Consider the following 21,720-nt stretch of genomic DNA (forward strand, 5'->3'; position numbering starts at 1 on the left):
GCATCAACACTTTAAAAACTTCACAACAAACATAAGAATTCACCAGTAATGTTTGAAAAACAATCTTCTAAGATGAACCTTCGGCATCGTTCAAACGTTTCGCATGCCTTGTGTAGTTTTTAGGCTTGTTTCCAGTTGATTTCCGGGAATTTTATTTCCACTACTGCTGTGATGATACCATTCACTTTCGGGTAGACTAGATCAGCTGTGGACACTCACTAGTCACATGGTACAAAATCCGCCATACTGGATGACAAAAGAATGTAGTAGATTCGAACACAAAGGAATTCCAACCTCTGTCAAGCTTGACTTTCCTTTGTTCTCGATGTCCCAGTGGAGGATGCCACACTTTTTTACCATCCAGTATGGCGGATTTTTACAATGTGACCAGTTTGTGCAAAAGGCCCATTCCTTCTGTAACCAGTCGAACTATGTTGATGCCGTTCCTGAGAGCAAGGTTGCACAAAGCCAACTTAAGAGTAAGACGGAAAGTTTTCTGCAACCATTCCCCGGGGTGTTCCGTAGGATTTTAAAATTAACTTTTTCGCACGTGCTATCATGGATCACTTTTTCGAAGTTCGATTTATCGAGTGTAGGAAACTCAGGGAAAGCACGACAACATCCGGCTCCAGAACGCAGGAAACGGTTCCATAAAAGCCCCCTTTATCTCATGTTGCTTCACTGAACTTTATTCGAGTTGTCAATAATGATTTTGGCCGGTCATTTGTAAACTGTCATTAATGGCAAATAATTTGTATATAAGTTGAAATTTCATTCGTAGAAAACCGTAAAGGTTAATTGTTAAGCGTTACTCAGCTTTCGGACATGAACTGGCCCCAGCAGTATCAACGAGTGAGAATTTCATGAGACAACCAACAATACACGTGACTGTTATTATTAATTCTTGACACACTGAACGATAGTCTTCCCCTTAAACAAGTTAACAGTACCGTGAAGATGAAGGACTCCCAATCAATGTGTAAGAGAAAGTGGTGCTCGTAGGGTAAGACTACCCCTTACCTCTTTCTAGACTGGGAGTTTTTTCGTCTTCAGGGCTCTCCTAGAGTATTACGATTATGAAACTGGGTTTCAACTTGGAAGGTTAAAATGAAAGCTTTGTTCACTAAAATAGGACTAATATTTCTGGAAAACCTGCCTGTCAAAATTCGTTTGCCATAATAACTTGAAATTCAACGAACAGGACCTACAACATCAAATTGTTCCTAGATAAATATCGCAAGAGAAAGAAGAAGAAGAAGAAGAAGAAGAAGAAGAAGAAGAAGAAGAAGAAGAAGAAGAAGAAGAAGAAGAAAGAGAATAAGATACAGAGTTTGATCGCGCTTGCTTGCATAAGTATCTAAAGAAGTATCAAAACTTTCAATTCCGTGCGGGTAGAATTTGACCCTCCCCTCCCCTTGGTACAGAAGTGTAGCGTGACCATTGCTTTCAGATAGTTTATGACGGTTAAAGGTATGTACCAGAGTGTGGCAAACCGTCGCCTACCTGTCCAATCTTTGCCTTTTTTACGAAAACGATCACGTGACATGTCACGTGATCTATAGCACTACTTATTTGTTTAGAAAAGTTAAGGATGATAAGACCTTTTAATCTGCCAAATTTCTAGCCTCCCACGCAGACGTCCTTAGGGGTTCGTCACTCGGAAGGAAACGAGTGACGAACCCCTTAGGACGTCTGCGTGGGAGGCTACCAAATTTCAGTTTAGTGTCATTCAATTTGTTAACGTTATCTCAAATAAACCATTTTTCCTCTTAAAAGCCCTTAACCCAGGCGTTAAACTACTTGAGTAGTGTACATGGTTCAAAACTAAACGACACCAATTCTAGCGACACGAAAGACTTCTTGTCATATTGTTTTCGGGTTCTTTGCAGAAAAAGGTACCGGGATGACTCAACTGACGTCATATTTGGTCTAAGTTCTCTTATTTCGATCCCGCCCCGTCCCGTATGGGAATCACCCCGGACAAAAGTAAACGAGAGATACTTAAGTTGATTCAAAACTGTACATTGTGAATTTATTACTATCTCCGTACTATATAAATTCGTAATTATCTTGCTTGTTGAGGTACAATTAGTTTAAACTTTTACTCTCAAAGATAACTTGAGTCGTTTAATGCTGCTAGCTCTAATTTTTTAGTCTACACACGAAATTCTTAAGTGTGGTTATACAAGGAAAAACTATCGAGCAGTGTTTTTGTTTGAGTGTGTGGATGAAAGTCTAAAATGTGACTCAGTGATTCAAGTAAAAGCTAGTTGTCAGTACTTTCCTGTGATGCTGTTTATTATGCTGAATATAAGGTGGTTCTAGCTTTTGAGTTTGTGGATGAAATTCCGAAGTATGACCATTCAAGTGAAAGCTGGTGAGCTTTACTTTCCTACAGTACTGTATAGGGTGGTTCAACTTCTGATTTTGTGGATGAAATCCTAAAGCGTGACCACTTAAATGAAAGCCACTGAGCAGTACTTTTCTGAGGTTCTGTTTATTATGCCGCACAGAAGGTCCTACCTTTTGCGTCTGTAGATGAAACTCCAAAGTGTAACCATTCAAGTGCGGAAAGCTGACGCGCAGTACTTTCCTGTGGTGCTGTTTGTTGTTGCACAATGTGGATCTAACTTTTGAGTTTGTGAATGACATCCCGAAGTATGATCATTCAAGTGAAAGCCGTATTGAACAGTACTTTCCAACAGTGCTATTTGCTTTCAAATATTTTGCAAAATAACAGTTATTTCTTCTCATTTTTTCCACCTCTGCTAGTGGACTGGCCTAAAGTGAGGCGTGGCATGTTAGGGGTTTAATTTCGTTTACTGTAAAACATGTTTCAGATGCCTAATAAAATATTTCAAAGTAAAAGTTACTTCTGTCGACGCACCTGTTTCAAATGCACTAATTTGTTTGGGGTGTGTATTGAATTTGTAATAAGATCTTGTAGGATCGTTTAATCATAAATACTTTACAGACAATTCTACACGTCATACGATCCCTGCTTCTAAAATTGCGCTGACTGGAGAGGCCTGGTCTTGAGATTCGGGCGACAAATCCTGAGCCTGCGGATTGCATACCGTCCGGCGGTACTTCGCACGAGCGTTCTGAAACCAAACCTGTAAAACCCGTTTTGAGAGGCCGGTTTTTTGTGAAAGTTGTTTCAAGTCTTTTGCGTCAGGGTTGTGGTTCATTGCAAAGTACGCTTTCATTGCTCTAAGTTGATGGTGCTTGAAAGATGTGCGCATGCGTTTAGGCTTGGTGTCTCCGTTGTGCTGTCCTAGATGGCTTTCAGCGTCGGAAATTGTAAAACCTGCAAAGAAAACAGAAAGTACAAAACAGCATTGGAATTATCTCCTAAACTGAATATTAGCAAGAGTTATTCTCCAAATTGCCCCGCAACCTAAATTAGCCTGCTCAACAAAGTAGATCATCCTGCGTACTATCAACGGATGGGTTGATTGTTTTAAAGAAATGCCACGAAGAATCCACAATATGACATCTTGCTTGTTCTTGGTAAACATTTTCTAAAACCTTCTCAATTTCGTTTGAAAAGTCGACATATTGTGTTCAGTTCCCCATATTGGCTACCTTTCTCTACTTTTGTGCGTTCGCCATGCCTGACGTAAAACTAAACAAATCTAATGCGTTGATTTTTTTTTACTATCTTTTTGTTAAAACAAGCTTTTGTTGTTGTTGTTGTTCTTGGAAGAACCGCTCAGCGTTCGATTGATGGTTTCTTGTAGTTTACATTGTAATTTATCGCTGGCAACAATTGGCCAGCTATGGTGATGGTGTGTTCGCCCTATCCCCTTGGACGTGGATATCTATAGCCGGCTAGGGAGAAAATTAGGATGAAAGCCGAAAAAGTAAACAAGGCCGACTGTAGTTGTTTTTTGCAGTTGGTACTCTCAAGTAGTAATTTTTCTAAATGAGTACTATTTATATTTGTGTGGAGTATAATGAGGTCAATTTACATTTAGAAGTAGGTTAGCTGGAACCTCGAACGCGCTTTCACTTTAAAAAATTTTGTCGAATTCTCATTCAACTTCTTCATCCATTGAGCACGGCCTATTTTGAACTTTAAGAAGCAGTGGAGTTATGAGTGTAAATAAAAAGTATTGGAGTTAAAAAGCACGATGACTAAGAACATTTGGTCCATTATATTACTGGTGAGTCACGGAGGTGTTTTGAGTTGGTCTTGTAGCCGAATCTAGTATCTCTTTGCAACGATTCCGATCGCAGAACGACAATGGTTATATATTGACGTGTATAGCTTGTAAGAGTGAAAACTAAATCAACGGTTATTTAACAAAGTGTTACTTCAATTCACTTACTCGGTTAACAAGTTAAAAGTTACAGCTAAATCAAACAAAGATATTCAGTGAGTGATGTGCGTCGTAAAGGTTGGTCACCGGCATGAATAGTGCTTTATCGGTTAATAACATCAAAAGATAAACATTTTGAAATAACGACAAGTTGAACGTATGTATACAACGATTTAGAATTCATCGACTGAGAAGCATCTAGGTGCCTAATGCCATAAGTCGATGTTAGTGTTAGGCTTAAAGTTTCACGTAAGCAGAAACAAGATAAACAGGGGTGAGTTTTCTGAAGCAGTTACTAACTCTGGCAGGTGTAAGTTTTATTATCCGTAAGTTTTAATAAAATAACGCCTTTGCTACTCGCCGGCAAAAAACCACTTTCACGTCGTTTCAAAAACAGCCTCTTTGTTTTGAAGATTAGCATTGACGTGCAAATGATGGCTTACTAGAAATGTAAAGTGTTTGAAAATTAGGTGCAAAATTCTTGAACAAAACAATTAAACGAGTCGTTAAAAATCAAGAATAGTAATGATAACAAAAAAGGACAAAATCCCAGGAGTAAAGAAACTTAAAAGCCAGGATTAGGTCGGAATGGCAGTTAATTTGTTAACATTACCACTATTCAATATTTGTCGTCCAGATGTCGCCAGTGAGTTGAATGTTCTAAATAACAGAGAGATTTCAACCGTTTTGTGATCGTATTATTGAGAGTAAAGACACAAGATAATATTTCGTATTCTAGCAAATGTCTAGTCTGCAATAGCTCAGTCTCGATATTCCAGTTTACTTTACTGCAGGCCAACAAACGAGTTTTCTTTTCTCACAATAACACAAGTGCTGTCAGCGCGCCACCCAACTAAAAAAATCAAACCGGCGAAATCATTTTTTTCAAACACTACCTCGAAATCACAATAAACACAATGAGCAACACGAACGCTGCCAACACAAGAGACAATTAAAGCTAAAAGCAAGATTCTCTGTTGTTCCGAGCCATAAGCAACACTAATCAGAGTTATTATCACCTGCTATTCCGCGCCGGTTTGATTAATCAGCGCATATTGTTCTCTAAAGCCTCACCTGATAGCGTCGTTACGCCTTCAAGCGGCACGGAAATTTTCTTTTTTCTCGGCCGTCCTTTCGCTGACGATGAACCGAGGGTCGATTTCAAGGCCTGTGCTTCTTCTCGGAGTAGCACCTCATAGTCTGCTTTGCAGTATATTTGCATTCCGCGCATTCCAAAGTATTCTCCCGTCGCTAAAATTCGCTTGCAGCGATCACAGGCGAAACAGCTGATGTGGTAGACGTGCTCGCGGGCGCGCATTACCAACTCTTTGCTTGAGATGCCTTGATTGCAGCCAGCACATTTCTTTACTGAGAATCGCCTAAAGGGGACGAAAAATTTCATTTGAATCACACGTGGAAAGTCAGTACGAAAATTTGTTATTAAGTTAGCGACCATAAGCACACGGAAGCTGAGAGTATTAATCAATATGGTGTCCCCGGGTAAAAGGAGCTATCTCGAACAGTTAGATTTTATCATGATTTAGTTGTTTTTCGATGTTAAACGTTAGCTGAAACTTTTTTGTGCCATAACATTTTGTTCGCAAGACGTTGCGCAGAATAGCTTTACACCACACGACGTTGGCGCGTGTCACGTCAAACAAATACGTCCGCTGGCGATATAAAGCTGTTATCCATTCAATCTGATTTTGAGGGGATTGAGCAACAGGATGTAAGATATAACCATCTTAATCGAATAAAAAAAAATTCACAAAACAAGGAAAACAAGGGTGAAACGTTGCTTTTAGAAGGAAGTTTTTCTCAGGGTGAAATAAATGTAATCACCAGCCAGTAAGCGTTTTTCACACGTTGTCAAACCGTCATTGAATTTCTTTTTACCTCTATAACAAATCAATGAACACGCTTACGCCACTCGCCGTTAATTCAATTCACAGCAAAGTCTGGATGCTTATCAATGAATAAAAAAAGGGCATCGAAAAATGGACAGCAAATTCTCAAATTCTCAATGACTGTTAAATCGAAAAATGCTGAGAAGAATTGTTACTGTAAGATTTTCGGAAACGTTTACCAGGCAAAGCAATCTGTTATATAGGGCATTAGCGTTGCTCCAAGTTTGAGGGATTAAAAAGAAAAAAATCTTGTCAATCAAATTTATATTTTCTTGGTAACCGTCACAGAAAATTTCTTAACCATATTTCTCACTAATTTTGAGCTCCCGTTCTCTGTTTATTGAAGGAAGTTTCAGCGTTTGTAGCGAGCGATTTATCAGTCAGCGATTGATTCATATTCGAATATATCTGGGGGATAGTAAAATTGTCTTCTTTTTTATGAATTTATTATTATCATTATTATTATTTTGTTTCTTATTTTACCTGTTTTCAATTTCAAATGAATTTCTTCATTTAATTCATTGTATGGGCGGCTTTTCAGTTGTTAGCAATTAGGCGAGCTGTTACTCGCTTCTTTCCTATTTAATTTATTTCCCCGCCTGGTTTATTTCAAGCTTAATTCCATAAAAACGGGAAAACAAACGAAATATTAAATCAGCAAAAAACAAAGACATTCTAGCAGAACAGAACTGAGTAAAGTCGGTTTAGAAGTGCAGCTGTTAGTCTAAACAAAGCTTACACTTTTTTCAATTAAACACTGGATAGACGGCATTTCCGTAGAAACAAGAGAATGCTAAGAAAAAATCAACTTATCAATTTGAGATAAGAACGTCTTATTTTAAATTTATGATTTAAAGTACAACGTTATTTAAGCTGCTTTGTAATGGGGATGATCGGCAAGACTAAACACGAGGTAGTTGGAAAAAACCCCACAATAATCCGAGCCGTGCTAATTCAATTTTATTTTTATTTTTAGACATATTCGTACTTATTATCATTCATCAAAGGGACAAACGAAGGTCTTAAAACTACTCGTGAAAATGGCGCAAAATCAGCTCCAGTAGAAATTCCTTAAAAATAGACGTAAAGCCGGCTTTCTTTTACAACCGATTTTTGTCTGCGCACAGAGAATGAAAATGTAACTTTTTTAAAATACCTTAAACAAGTTATGTACCTTTATTTCCTGGTTTTTAAACCTGATATTTCATGCAAGTTAATTTCCTCACAACAAGTAGTTTCCTAGGTACCGGTTTTCTCACGTGAAACATCAAAAACAAACAGGCATCTTTCATACGATCTAAGCACATATCTAGTTATTCTCTTTGCTTTTCAGGTTTGTTGGCGCCAAACACAAATAAACATAATCGATGAGATAAATATAATCATTATTCCAAAGTCTCCGATAATCTTTGAAGCATGGAAACAAGGTTATACTACGCCCGTCACTGATTTGTTGTGCGTAAAGATGCTGCGGTGAGGTCGCTAGCCTCTGATTTGCCGGTTCAAAACACTCTCTATAGAGCAAGATGCCTTGAGGCGAAAGATCGATGTATTCTTAGATGAAGAGACAAAATAGTTAATAGTTCTCATAAGACTGTTTATCTTTGTTGTATGCGAGAAAAAATAAAAAATTTCAGCTTGAGCTTTAAAGAAAAGGGGAACTGAAATACCTCCTATTGTAACAGGAAGGTTTAATCAGTTTAGTCTACAGGGAATTTTTTTGTAGCATAGGTTATCTGTTCCAGTTCAGTCTGAACAATACAATTACTGAATCAGATTCAATAGTAAAGCGCTTGCAAACTCCCCTCTCAAAGTCAAACGTTCAATCCAATATAAGAAATACTTAAATAATCGAACTGAAATTTTGTTGAATTTTAATGAAATAGAAGACGTGTTACATGAGTTTCTTCGTGGCAATTGAGCTTCATCTATTAATGTTACTTTTGCATTATAAGTGTGTACTTTACGAGACGCGCATCTTAAAAATTATAGCTTTGAATCAAAGAATAGTTCATTTCAGCAATCCAAACCACCAAACGAATCGTTTGTTGAAATTGTCAAGTAATATCATTAGCTACAACATGAATAAGGCTTTTACATTACACATTGGCTAAGCCCACGGATGAAAAGTACGTTGGTCAGACTGAGTTAGATACATGTTTCGCGTATTATCGCAAACTACCCGGGGCTAATCTCTATATCACGTTGAAATGCAGTGTATATGACAAACAGGATTAATATTTTTTTATCAAGGGGAAGTATATATTGCGCTATTAGGGAAAGAACGGACACTGATCTTTGAAATGCTCACTGTAAATTCATACAAGCACAAATTTTAAGGAGACATTTGAAGTTTGCTTACTTGTAGTAATCCTCTCTACATAGTATTTCTCCATCTTTGGTGAAACATGTCAGCTCGTTGTCGAGTCGTAAACTACATTCATTGCACTTTAAACACTCCGCATGCCACTCTCGATCGACAGCCATCAGGTAGAACCGATCCACGATTCGCGCCCCACAGCCGGCGCAAAACGAGGGTTTTTCGTCGAGAGTGAGCTGGTCCGACGCTGGCATGTTCTAAAATGAAAATAAATAAATATTTTGAGAAATCATAGAAACTACAAACTTAACTCTATGTATTGACAAAACTCCACTGAGTTTAGAATACATTCAGATCTATATCCAGTTAAAACAGTCGCTCATGATGCGCTGTTTAAATGTCTAAAGTATTGCAACACTGAACGGTTCTAGCGAGAACTAACGTTTTAAGACATCTTACTCGCAAACTAGTTTTCCATCTTGCTTTGACTCAGCAATACATGTTGGTCAACCGAGCGCTGTGGGAAGTTTCGACTTTGCAGGAAGTTGACCGTTTTCAAAATCCGGAGAAACTCATGAATTATTAGTACATGTTTAATTATATTTCCTCCAGCGAGTTTCTGTTACCAAGAGCTAGTGCGTACCTTTTTAAAAGGTATACCTTCTTGGCCTGAGATCAAACCTTAGGCAGTTTTAAGAGAGTCTATCCGTCCTTTATTATCCGTTAGTGTGGACGAACAAATGGCAGCATAGCCTTCGTTCTTTCTGTACCAAGCTTCTTGACGTAAACGAATCTACACAAATCACAGCGACACGGGAAAGTGAGTCAAATAGTTACGTTTTCTTGAATTCGCCGCTAGAAATCGTCTCTTAATTGAATGGTATGCAACAGTGATCGTTGATTAGTTGTGAGCGACGATTGATTTGCACTGAATTAACAAGTATTAGCATACTTTGTGTTAATTTCAAATACAACACAAATACAAACACTGTATACAGTTATGGACCGATTATTACCCCTAGACTGTACATTTGTGAAGTGTGGAACAGGCTCGGCTAGCACTTACGTCCTAGCTAGTTTTCCAAACTTGTTATTTATCGTCTTCGGTTTTCCGGCCAGCGTCGCGTAAAAGTTTATCGAGTTAAAAGGCGCTCATACACTATGCATGAAACCTTTCTTTTCGCTTCCTGGGCGGTTCAATAATTTTCCACCAACATACACCACATAATCTGCAACAATGCCCACATTATAACGTTTGAATACTTACAAGTTGAAGGGATTTTGAATGAGTATAATCAATTGCTCGGAACTGTTTGCAGAGATTCAAGTCCCTCTTAGAGTAGAATGCAGTCTTAAATCATCTCCGCGGACCTACCAACAAGCAGAACTGCGTATGGCGCAGATGGAAGGACGCAATTTACGATATCAACTGGACCTTGACGGCTTAGACGCCCTAACAAGTTTATACAACACAGGTGTTGTTTTTCTTAAATAAGCCTCACGCTGCGAGGAAGTCCGTTACATGGTTAAAACGTGAAGTAAATTGGAGCCCGGCTCGTGCGCTCAGCAAGATAAGTGAAAAACGACTTAGTTCTAAACACAGCAATTTGGAGGCCGGTTTCGCCAACTCACGACCAATCAGGTTTCATCGCGGGGTCGTGATTGACGTTTGAGAATAAACACTAGACTGGGTTCCACGTTTGATACATCATTGTTACCTAGATTTCCGTTTTTCACTCGTGTTTACTTTTAATAAATCTGATAAATTCTGAGCGGAGAAAAATAAGTGCTTTGTAGGCGTGAAGCAGTTGTCAGAAAGAAGCACAAATTAGTTGAAACGCTCTTTCTCTGGCCGTACACACTCAATATTAACCGAACTATTGTCCTTGGAATACTTGATGATGTTTTCTGAACTCAGGTACAACAATAGGGCTCGAAGGGTCTTTTGATTCTATGCTAACAGCCTTGAAAGCCAAAACAATGGGACTTAAAAGGACAAAGTAATATAAAGAAAATTTGACATGTGTAAAATCGAACCAAACTGTTTACCTTTTGATATAATTGACAGGTTTTTGAAATCGATTACATTTCACCTGTTATTCAATTCGTGCGCCAAAGAACTCTGTTTAGCGATCAAAAATCGCTTAAGTTCGTTGAAATTCCATCGAGCACGGTCTAACGTACAAAAATAAATGCACTTAATTCATTTCATGAATCGTTAATAGCGATACAGCGAACAAGAAATGGTAACTAAATCCCGCTTTTCTTTTAAAAGCGGTCGCAGAAACATCTTTGAATTAAGAGCGTCAATTTTGTACTTGTTTCAAATAACTGTCTTATTTTATAATAATTACTTAGGCTCTGCGGGTACTAATATTAAAAGTAAAACGCACCATTCAATCCTCTAGGTTACAGTCCGTAATTCTTTCCCTCTGAAAACAGTCTGGAATTATCTTTGTAACTTCGCATACCACCCACCGGCCCGGTAAATAAACCAAAATGATACAGAAGACTGATAGATGAACCAGGTTGACATCGGATGACATTGAAAAATGGAAGATTTGAATGAAAACTAAAAACATAATCAATTTCGGCTTATTGCCTTGTCAAAGGGGGGTTTTTTGGTTATAAAAACATTCAAAATTTAATTCGAGTTCTCAAAATAATAAATTAAACACAAAGTTTCTACAGTAATGTGTTTTTTCTTCTTTTTTTTTCTTCAGTTTTTGTTTTATGCATTCGAGGCATAAACGGCCCCGGTAATGCAGACAAGTGAGAAAGAACGCCGAATGATTTAGGAAACGAATAAAAACAAGTCTTATCTTTAAAATGAAATAGAGAAGTGCGCATTTCTAAGGAAAAATGAATAGTGAACCAGATTTAGGATCAGTTTGCCCCACCAGATGCGACAAAATCTTACAAAGATACATTCATTATTTAGACATACTAGTACGAGCTCGGTTTCAATCTACAATTACTCTGATCTAGAATTTTTTCAAGGCAGACCTGTGTGAGATACAAATGAAGGAAAAAAGCATGGATGTTCCCGAACGAAATAATGCATAAGATTAAACGGCATTAACCAAAAACAGGTATAAAATTCCCACTAATTTATCGCAACTAAAGCAGCGTGATTCTTCGTTCAGCTATTCCAATCTTTTTACTGATAAATAGAGGTTCGTTTGATTTTGGCATTGCTTCAGATTCTTAAGCAATCGATCGAATGAATAGAACGTTTAAAACAATAACAAACTAAAGAAAAAGTACATTATGCGCTAAACATCCACTTATGTTTTTAGAAAATCCCATACCACTAATAGATAAGAAAAAGGAAAATGAAATTTGGTTTCAAATTATCGAATCTAAAAACACAAAGCTCTGGTCGTAATTAAATGGTTACAAGGTCACTGTTTAACCGAATTCTGCGCCAAATTACTGCAGCCAACACTTCCAACTAAACATTGTATATATGTTTCGCTTTAGTTATTATATTTTCCAAATGAAAATGAGATGCAGGTGGATTCAGTTTAAATTTCCACAAAGAACTCCGAATTAAATTGTCGTTACAATAATGCAGGCAAAGAATTCAGCTCTGGGATCTGTACAAGCGCAATCTCGGCCGTTTTTTGGAGTTGAATTGAAACTTATATTTTTTTATTTTTTTTTCTTTTCTTTGCGTTTACCTCTCGCAAGCATGGCATAAATGTTCGTTGATTAACACATCGGTTTAAGAAGCTCCGGTTGATATTAAAGACGGAAAAACAACGTTTGATTTTTGAATTAAAACCCACTGATCATAAAATAGAAACATGCCTTTGCGCGTAGCCGGTCAATGCATGCATGAGCTATATGAACTAGAATCGATCAAGCGGCATAAAACTTATAGAGCAAATCGACTATACGCAACACTACGGCATTCGCTTTAGCCTCAACATTTTAACACAGTACGTTTTGCAAGAGCCAAGAATTCACAAGATGCGATCAGCAAATCATTGCAAGTTACGTTAAAATCGCATTACTCTTCGTTTACCTGGAAATGATCTCGAAACATGTGTTCGGGTGGGCAAAAATACGCGATTTTTCCCGGCGTGGATCCGCAAACTTTATCAGGAATGTTTTCTTCCTGCGCTGGGTCGTTGCGGTGAATACTTCTCCGCACCTCCAGCTAAATATCTCGCTAGCGTTGCAGCTGTGTATTTTTAAGTTGGGAACCCCTCCTGAAACAGAGCCTTTATTTAAATATTGCATAGTAATTTCCATATGCTTGAGTCGCGGTAACAGGTGAATCTAGTCTCTCTGCGCTGAATTGCGTTATCCAGTTCCGTCGGTTCGCCTTAAAATCTGGAAAGATCCTCGAAATAGCGGCCCGTTTCCGATTCGCTTTTAGAGCAAATTGCATTTAAATAGGAAAATTGTTTTACGAGTTACAAGAGTACTTGACTCGCGATCTGAAACAGAATACTTAGCACGTGTGCCGTCGTACATATGTCAGCGCTGTTTCCGATCAAGAGGGCTGTCTCTATTCACATTCAAATCTAGAAACAATGCTTTTTGTGCGTTTGTTCGGAGAGAAAAGGGTCCCCTCTTAGAAGTTTAGAGTCTCTTAAACGAGGTATTGTCATGAAGATCGAAGCGCCACACAGCTAATTCTTAGACTAAAAGGCGGATTTAAATGGGGTCTATTGAACGCGGTTGTTAGGAACAAAGATGCCTGAAGTTTACTTATCTTGATGAATGAGATGTAAAAACTCTTTCTTAAAACATTTTGTTTGAATAATTTTGTGCGAAACGAGAACTACGCCGGGTCCTACACTTCACAAGGCGGCTATGTGATAATCGATACCCGCGCATGCGTTGGTGCTCTTAAAATTATCAAAGTGCCCCTTCGACATCTAAAACCTTTTAAACTTGGTCAACGCAAAAGCAAACATCTTAGCCGCAATATCTGAAAATTTATTTTTGTCAAAATCGTAAAGCGTATTATGGCATCTGGGGGCGTATTAGTGGCGTCAACACGCTGCCCAGTGCATAAATTGTTTCTGCTGGCGGTTTTGGTGATTGGAAAACTGTAACAACGAAGCGAAAGATGTACACACGACGCATTGTTGCGAGCTGTATTGACACAACTTATTGTCTCTGAAACATTTTTAATTTCATTGAAGTTTCCACACGCTCAACTTCTGCGGCACGACTCGATCAGTCTAATCACTAGGCACTGCAGGGATAATTAACAAGATTAATACATTCGCTCGTGTGGGCTGGGTATTCGTATAAACTCTAAAACAGATAAGACACTGCGTATTTTTTCTTGCTATTTGCAAGGTGTTTAAACAAAGGCTTAAACCTTTTGTTGGGTTCTGTGCTGACCTTCGGGGTGTCGCGTGGCGGCACGTGCCAACGTCTTCGAAAACAACAGTGAAATGGGTTCCCTAGCGGGCATGCAGATCTGCAAGGACACAGAAAGAGTTTACCGCAAATTATTCAAGATTGGCAGGAATTCGTTGAGACTGAGCAAGAATTTTGGGTTTTTGTTACTTTTGTTTTCTTATTTCTTTGTAATTAAAAGTAAACACGCTATTCCGGAAAGCTGATAAAAACAATCAAGATTTGGTACACTTGACGAAGAAACTATCAATGTTTTTGAACAAGAAAAGTATCTGAATTTTCTCGAAAGAAATAAATTTTCAAAATAATGGCAGTTTTGCAATGAAAGGGGCCAAAACAAAAGTAAAACCTATTTACTGAAAAATTAACGAATGTGCCGTCAAAATATTCAAAGGTGTCATTCACTGTAGTGAATTCCGAAAAGAAATTTAGCTTCCCCGTTAATTAATAAATTATATAGTCTTAATTAGATTCCCTGGACGTGCCATGTTGGGATAAATTTCAGCTGTGGAAATTGAAAACACCGATTTCCACCTGTATTCGGCTCGTAAACAAATAGAATCTAATTTGACAGAAGATACATTACCACAGATTGAAAGCGGACAAAAGCGATCTTGGGTAGTGAGTCTTATTCAATACATTTTGTGGTAGGTTTTATTGCATTTAATTCCACAAAGAAAATATAATACTAGAATTGTAATTTTCCACTTCTGTCGAGTTGATATTTTTTGCAGACAGTAATAAAAATTTAATGATCAAGTCACTCGCAAGAGAGGAAGCATTTTGTTTCATTTCCGATTTTGGGAGCACTTTGGGAACTGCCACAGAATCGAAATTGAGAAAAAAAAACGATTGCAGCTGTTCTTTTAAAGAGAAAACTGCTAAAAATATTCTAAAAAAAGAATAAATAAGCCTTAAACCTTTGGTAGATTGACGATTTTACCACCACGGGTTCCATTTCGAGTTAAATGCTTATTTTCGCAGTTTGAACATTTTAGATGGTCGCTAATTTAAAATTTACGTTGTTAAAGTAAACCTAGTGGTCAGGAACTCAGCTTTGATTTTGAATAATTGATAATTTTCATGTTTTATCAAATCGCACGTTTTGTTGGGATGAAATTAAAGTAGCTATAATTCCGAAGAAAAAAAATAAACAAATATAACTTTGTCTATTTCTTGACTGCATGAGTGTCAAAAAATCGACGACTGTTTGACAAAAAACCTTTTTTTTTCCTATAGAAGCAAAATTTTAAGAATTGTTCGACCGTGATTTCAGCTGCATGCCTTAAGCTTAGAATTTATTCATACTGAGTGTGAATTTTCTAAATCGAAGAAAATGAAAAACCAAACCAAGAATTTTCAACTGCGTAGAAAACATATGCACAAACTCAATAAAAGCTATCAATCTTGAATAAGGCCGCCATCATTGTTTCAACCGGCCAAATCTTATATCAGTTTCAATTTTACATTACCTGTGCAAACAACGCTCAGAAAGGGTTTCTACTTTTAATAGAAATTTAACGATTTTTTAACACTTTATTAAGGACGTTAAAGTAACTTTAATATACACCGAAGGGAGACGCTGAAGCTTTAATTAAACTATGATGTCTTCTTTTTATGTTTATCACCTTGATGATACAAATAAGAAAAATACAAATTAAAGTTTTCAGGTTTTCTGAACTTCGTCACATTTGAAATAGATAATGCAGACGAATTTCAAGCAAATTCCGAAATCAAACAGCTTAATACACATTTAACACCGAGAAACAATGAAAGTACTTGTATTTATTTACCAATTTTTGTCTGGTATTGTACAAGATTATCGAGCCGAGTTGGCATTCCACTGGCGTGCTTTTCAGATGGAAATCTCTTTGGATTGGCGAAAATTACAAATACGATAACAATTAAAATTTCCGTAGCACTGAGGTATCACCATTCAACTGTACAAGGTGGTTCTAAAGGCGGTGTTATACTGAATGACTTGTATCACAAACGACTCAGGTAACTTCTGTCTAGAAATGTCGCACGAAACAATGTGTTGAACGTGTAAAACATCTTGTTAAACTGTGTTATTAAAATGTGCAAAGTGAAAAACACCTTCAGGCAACGACCAAAATGGCTGCTCTAGACAAGCTAGCTGCGTCGATGAAAAGTAGAAGTCGCTTCTACTTTCAATAAACGCAGGACATCGTAACGATGTTGCCAGTTGCAAGGTATGCAATCAGTTTTACTGTACAAATTCGATGTATATTAGGCCGAAATAGAATTTGAAAAAAAAACCCTCAGAACTCCCAGAGGAGACCAATCTAGGCGTCGCTTGCTTAAAAGATACCATTCAGTAAGAGCCTTTTCAAACTAGGTGCCCGTTCCAGGGTACTGTACCTGGTGCCCTAGGAACAATCGTTTCCTCGTTCGTCCTTTTAGCACCCGCCGTTTTGTTTACTGTATCGTTGGGAGGCGTGGGGGATAAAGCGCGCGAACTGGCAAAATCCTGTTCAGACTCAGCTTCTGTGCCAACGACCGTTACCCGAGTACTATCCGCTGTGATTTTTTCCTGAGAATCGGATCCGGGCACTTAGTCTGGATGGAGCCTAAGGCTATGTTCACACTTGGTTCCCGTGCACTTGTGCTTGAGCACCGGGCACAAAATAGCAACGCGTGCACATGGGGAACCGGTGTCTTCTTCAGTGCCTAAACACAAGGTCTCGACCTTGTACTCGGGTACGGACACCGTGCCTGAATTCTGGCGTGGATACTTAATAAAGGGTGTGTTCACATAAGTGCACAGCGAGAATCGTACTCGAGCACCGTGCTCGGGAACCGAGTGTGAAGATAGGCTAAGACAGACAGAGAAATCTGGATATCCAGCAATGAGAAAGTTACAAAAAATGATAAGGTCATCATTAATCAAAAGTGAAAGAAATTTTAGCAACTTCAGTAGTGGCAGAAAAGACTTCCGGGCGGCCGAGGTTTGATCATGAAATTGAGAGCGGATTAAAGCACACTACACGATCAAGCCATAAAGGGGTCGTGCCACATCCTAGCTCGAACTCTGATGTCTTCTTCTTCTTACCTGGTCCTCAATTAGGGACTATTCAGCCTGTCACAGGAACTTATTTTTTCTCTTATACTTTTTTAATTGGAATGTCTAGCGTTTGTTTACCTGCAAATCAACATGTACAATTGCAGCAAATTCTTTTGGCTCCGGACATAAATACAAAGTCGGATATATTGGAGTCTCCGAGAGTGAGCAATATCCCGCATGTCTGATCCGCGACAGTGTAATAAAGATGCTTATAGGCGTTAACGCGGGATGTATTTGCAAATGTAAACAATCAGTATAGTATTATAAACGGTTCCTATCTCCAAATCAAAGGTGATAACGTAAGGATAAAAGCGTCCGTGTGAAGCACGAGGTATTCTTCCCCCTGTATTTTATTTATAAGTATAAACAACGGAACATTGAAAAGCGTACGAGTATCGATTACAAACCTTATCGTCAGCGCTACATGTATTTATATTCTGGTTATGTAATGTCAGTAAGTGCATTAAATATTACGAACCGTCCTCATTTTATTAAGAAAACAGACAGACAAAACGCTTTCCTAAATTAAAACTTTTAGTAAAAATTGGCAATCAAACCTTTAATTTATTGTGAGATGGATTCCCAGTAGCGCTTAGGCATCAGTGGGACAAACTCTGCGGCGCCAATGATGCCTTTTTTGATTCACGGTTAGTTCGCGGTCCTTTGCAGTTTATGCTTTATCATTAAAATGTCTTCCTGGTTGTTCTTGCGAAGCGAAATCAGCAAGATTTAGCAATATTTCTTGATTCTTTTTAATAAAACAATTATTCCACTCGCGCTTGTTGGATAGGAGATGATTATATCCAACGCGCTCTTGTGGAATAATTGTTAATTAATGCCCAAGGCTGAAAGATTGCACGAAAAATGGGCATTTCACTTCAAGAGCAACTGTTAAGTTTTGAGGGCAATCTTTAAGCCTTGTCTGCTTTATTATTCGATATACTAGCAAACCAAAAAGGGGCTTACATGTTTTATAACCTTCCAATAAAATTTCTAAAACGCATGCGCTTTACTGTTAAAAAGACCAAAGAGCCAGTAATGGCCTTTGCATGATTACTTGTCAGCCAAATAAATGCAAGCTGACTAGTTTACCACCTTTTATTAAACAATGATTGGATTACAACGACTAAGACCTAAATTGTGGTGTTCTTTTTTTGTTTTTCTCATAGAAAAATAGTCAGACGACTGTTATTTAACAATTACCCGACGAAATCGCGCGGAATAAGGCCTGTTTCTTAGCCAAAGAGGCCGTAGATCGAGTTAGCTAATATCAGGGATTATTCCGCAAGATTGAGCAAGATAACGGTTTTATGGTGGTCAAATTACCTTTATCGACTCCTTAAAAAAATTATAACCCACCGATTAATTTCTACGCTTTCGGGTACTGGATAAAACACGTCACGTGGTACAAAAAAGGACGGCGGAACTTGATGATACAAGACCGGAAGGCGTGGAGAAAGCTCCTGACCGACTGCAGTGCAGTTGGCTGATGATGATAATGATGATGATGATGATGATGATGATGATGATGATGATGATGATGATGATGATGATGAATGGTTTTATTATTCAACGCATTGATAACAAAGCACAGTTTTATTGCAGAAAAGCTGGAGACGATCTTTATTTTACCATTTTTCTCCCCGACTGATGAAATTACGTTTATCGCAGGATATCTGTTGACTATGCACGACGAAAATTCCCATATTTGGGTAGTTTTAGAATGTGATGATAACTGCCGTCCTGTTTTGTACCACGGGACGTGTTTTATTTAGTAAGAACGCGTAGAATTAATCGGTGGGTTATAATTTTTTCAAGGAATCGATAAAAGTAATTTGATCACCGTAAAGGAATTCGAGTGCTGACGTTTCGAATGTTACCCTTCTCCAGAGCGAAGAAAGGAATTGTGGGTTTTATATAGCAAGCAGTGGAGCTACGCTATCAGGGTGGGAGCTTCGTAAAGTGGAAAACAAGAATAAATTAATCAAGTGAAATGCTTTTTTTTTTCTTCCGTTGGGATTAAGAGTAATAGAAAGATAGATTTGGATAGAAAGATAGATTGCGAAGATGAATTTTTGCTCTTAACTTTTGCGGCTTGCTGTGTTACCATGGTGCAGAGAAATGCCACAGATTGTCATGTGTTTATGAGAATAGTTAGCGACTGGTTTGGATGCATCTTTGTCATTTCTTTCAACGTCTCAAAGAAGTTTCGCGATATCGGTCGCATAGTCTCTTCCTGTCTCACCAGTGTATACTTTTTGCATAAAGTGCGGCCGATTTCGCGAACTTAGCTCGAACATCGATATCTTCGAGACGTAAAATCTCATAAAAGTTTCCTTCTGCCCAAAAGTACACTTTGTTAAGTAGCAACTCGCTTGTAATTGCAGCAGAGGAACCAGGAGTCTTCTTTGTCTCAAATCTTTATTCTTCTAGCGGCAGCTTAGCACAGCTCTAACTCTCAACTGACATCTAACGTTATTTGCGAACCTCATTATATACTATAATTGTAGACATGTTTGGGTTTGCTGACCAAGGGAGCTCTAGCTTCACACTCAACTGCTTCACTCAATGTGCGAAAACATACCCACATGATCGACAATAACAAGTGGAGCATCACCAACGAAAACTCGATAACAAAAGTACAAAGTTAGACAATAAACCCAAACATGAATCACAGGGCCGGTAAAATCCAAGGTCAGCTTTAATCCTCATGCATGCCTACTTAAAAATACCACACATGAACTCGACAAACCCTTTCAGTAGGCAGTACTACTCGAAAACTAAGGAAATGCCTCTACAGGCTAACTCAAGGTGGTAAAACTTGAATGACCTTAAACAAAGAACAAACTCTAACCGAGAAATACCTTTAAGAGTAAACCCTTAATTGAGACTACCAAAAAAACGTTCTAATAAAAATGATTCCTTTTTGACTTCCTTACGACTTGTACATTTGTCTCAGTTTTGCATCGAGACTGCATCAACCGACTTTTTGCTACTCACTAGCAAAACGTGCGTATTTTGTACATCCATACAAGGAAGTGCTGATTGGTTCTTCGAGTTCTCAAAAATCTCCAGCTGTGTTTCAGAGTTACACGTTTCAATGTAACATGCTTGAAAAGTTATAATTATACAAGTTTGCAATTACTTCACTAATAACAATGTTGAAGGAACGAAAAAGAGTACAATGTAAAATAAAAACTGCAACAAGAAAGCAACACGAGGATAATAAAAAACACGAACTGGGAAGGTGACAGAAACACACTTGAGGAAAGATTAAGAAAAAGTCTTGTCCATCACAAATACACCAGGTGGTCCCTTTTTTTTCTGCATTTCAGTAATAGTTTCTGTTTTTTAATGCGATAGCCCTCGCCGCTACCCCTAAAGAGGAAAAAAGCATTCTTTTAGGTAATAGTTATCGGCCTGAAGCGAGGGGCTATGTGATTTATTCCCCTCGTGCGTTGCCCGAGGGGGATAAGTGACTTATCCCCCTTGCACATTAACACATGATCCGCCTCGCATTTAAATTAGCTGTTCATTAGCCCCGCTCTTCTCTTCAAACAATCAAAGCCGCACCCAGCTTTTCAGACGGTTGATTTGGGGGTTACGTAATATATTCCCCCCGAAAAGAAAAAAGGAATCCGAGCTCATGTAAAAATAAGTAGTAAAAAAGTACCCTTGGACACGCCATTACTGTAGATAACGTGTCGCCTAAACCTGTCCGTCTGTTGTTCGCCGCGAATTCCTTCTGTCCCCCTGTTCCTAATTCAATCTAAAAAAAACTGGTCTTCAAAATTACTGTTGAAAACAAAGAAGTCTTCGGTTTAAAATTACAGTCGACTCCCGATAACTCGAACCCTCGCTAACTCGAACCTCGCGCTAACTCGTACCAATTTTCCTTTCCTTTCAGGTCATTTTCTATATAATTTTACCCTCGATAACTCGAGCTCCCGATAACTCGAACCTTTTTCAATTTCCCTTGAAGGTTCGAGTTATCGGGAGTCGACTGTATTCACAACATTATCCCTGCTATACCACAGGCTGAGAAGGACTGGACAAGAGCACAGAATTTTCCGGCTTTCCCAGTTTTTCAGACCTCGCGAGATTAATATGCACCACCTGCAGATCGGGCCTTTTTTTTTTTCGTTTTTCAGGTTAGCAGAGGAAAGCACGAGGCGAGTACATAGCTAGTGTCCCAAAGCGCAGAGCTAGTGTCTCGCGCGACGGAAGGGGCGCATAAAAAAACCCGCGCCCCTCCCGTCGCGAGTGACTCTAGCTCCGCGCTCGCCTGAAAAACGCAAAAAATAAATAAATAAAAATAATAATGCATGCTCTGCAGGCTAGATATGCCCAAACTTCGACAACTTTTTTTCTGGAAAATTTCCTTCACTGGATTCCCAACCCTGAATTTCCAGAATTTTGGTCAAACGCATGGAAAGTGCCTCTTATTACTCAGGCCCAGCCAGGGTTTTTTTGGGGGGGTGGGAGGTGGGGGTGTGGTATATGGTATCTTGAGTGTTTTTTAACAAGGTATTCGGTATTTTTTGGTATAAAGTATTTTGTTTGTTCTGAATACCTACGTATTTGGTATTAACGGTTTCGTATTTTTAAGGGGGGTATCACAGGGGAACGAAATAGGGTATATTGGTATCCCACTACCCCCCCCCCCCCCCCCCAACTACATGGCCTGGCCTGATTACT

The 21,720-nt window shown here is 38.5% G+C and overlaps 1 protein-coding gene across 3 annotated transcripts; it reads right to left on the minus strand.

Annotated features, from left to right (window-relative positions):
- Positions 1-1,847: 1,847 nt before the first annotated feature.
- On the minus strand, positions 1,848-12,729 carry LOC146488422 (LIM/homeobox protein Lhx9-like). 3 transcript variants are annotated; one of them, XM_085116164.1, is made up of 4 exons: positions 12,583-12,729; positions 8,595-8,809; positions 5,400-5,704; positions 1,848-3,310 (listed from the first exon to the last, which is right to left on the minus strand). In XM_085116164.1, exons 1-4 carry the CDS (start codon positions 12,601-12,603, stop codon positions 2,988-2,990), a joined length of 864 nt encoding a protein of 287 aa, XP_084972290.1. In that variant the 5' UTR covers positions 12,604-12,729; the 3' UTR covers positions 1,848-2,987. The 3 variants fall into 3 exon arrangements, with proteins under 3 accessions (XP_084972290.1, XP_084972298.1, XP_084972306.1); XM_085116172.1 differs by lacking the exon at positions 12,583-12,729 and adding an exon at positions 9,820-10,085; XM_085116180.1 differs by lacking the exon at positions 12,583-12,729 and adding an exon at positions 9,012-9,069.
- Between the last annotated feature and the right edge of the window lie 8,991 nt (positions 12,730-21,720).

This window comes from Pavona decussata, unplaced genomic scaffold (assembly GCF_977016875.1).
Source record: "Pavona decussata unplaced genomic scaffold, jaPavDecu1.1 SCAFFOLD_9, whole genome shotgun sequence".
Taxonomy (NCBI): domain Eukaryota; kingdom Metazoa; phylum Cnidaria; class Anthozoa; order Scleractinia; family Agariciidae; genus Pavona; species Pavona decussata.

Coding starts and splice junctions, on each gene's coding strand:
- LOC146488422 (XM_085116164.1), bottom strand. CDS start 12,603: ATGTTTCGAGATCATTTCCAG. Junction 5,705..8,594: donor TGTAGAGAGGATTACTACAA/GTAAGCAAACTT, acceptor CGTCCCCTTTAG/GCGATTCTCAGTAAAGAAAT. Junction 3,311..5,399: donor AGGCGTAACGACGCTATCAG/GTGAGGCTTTAG, acceptor TTTTCTTTGCAG/GTTTTACAATTTCCGACGCT.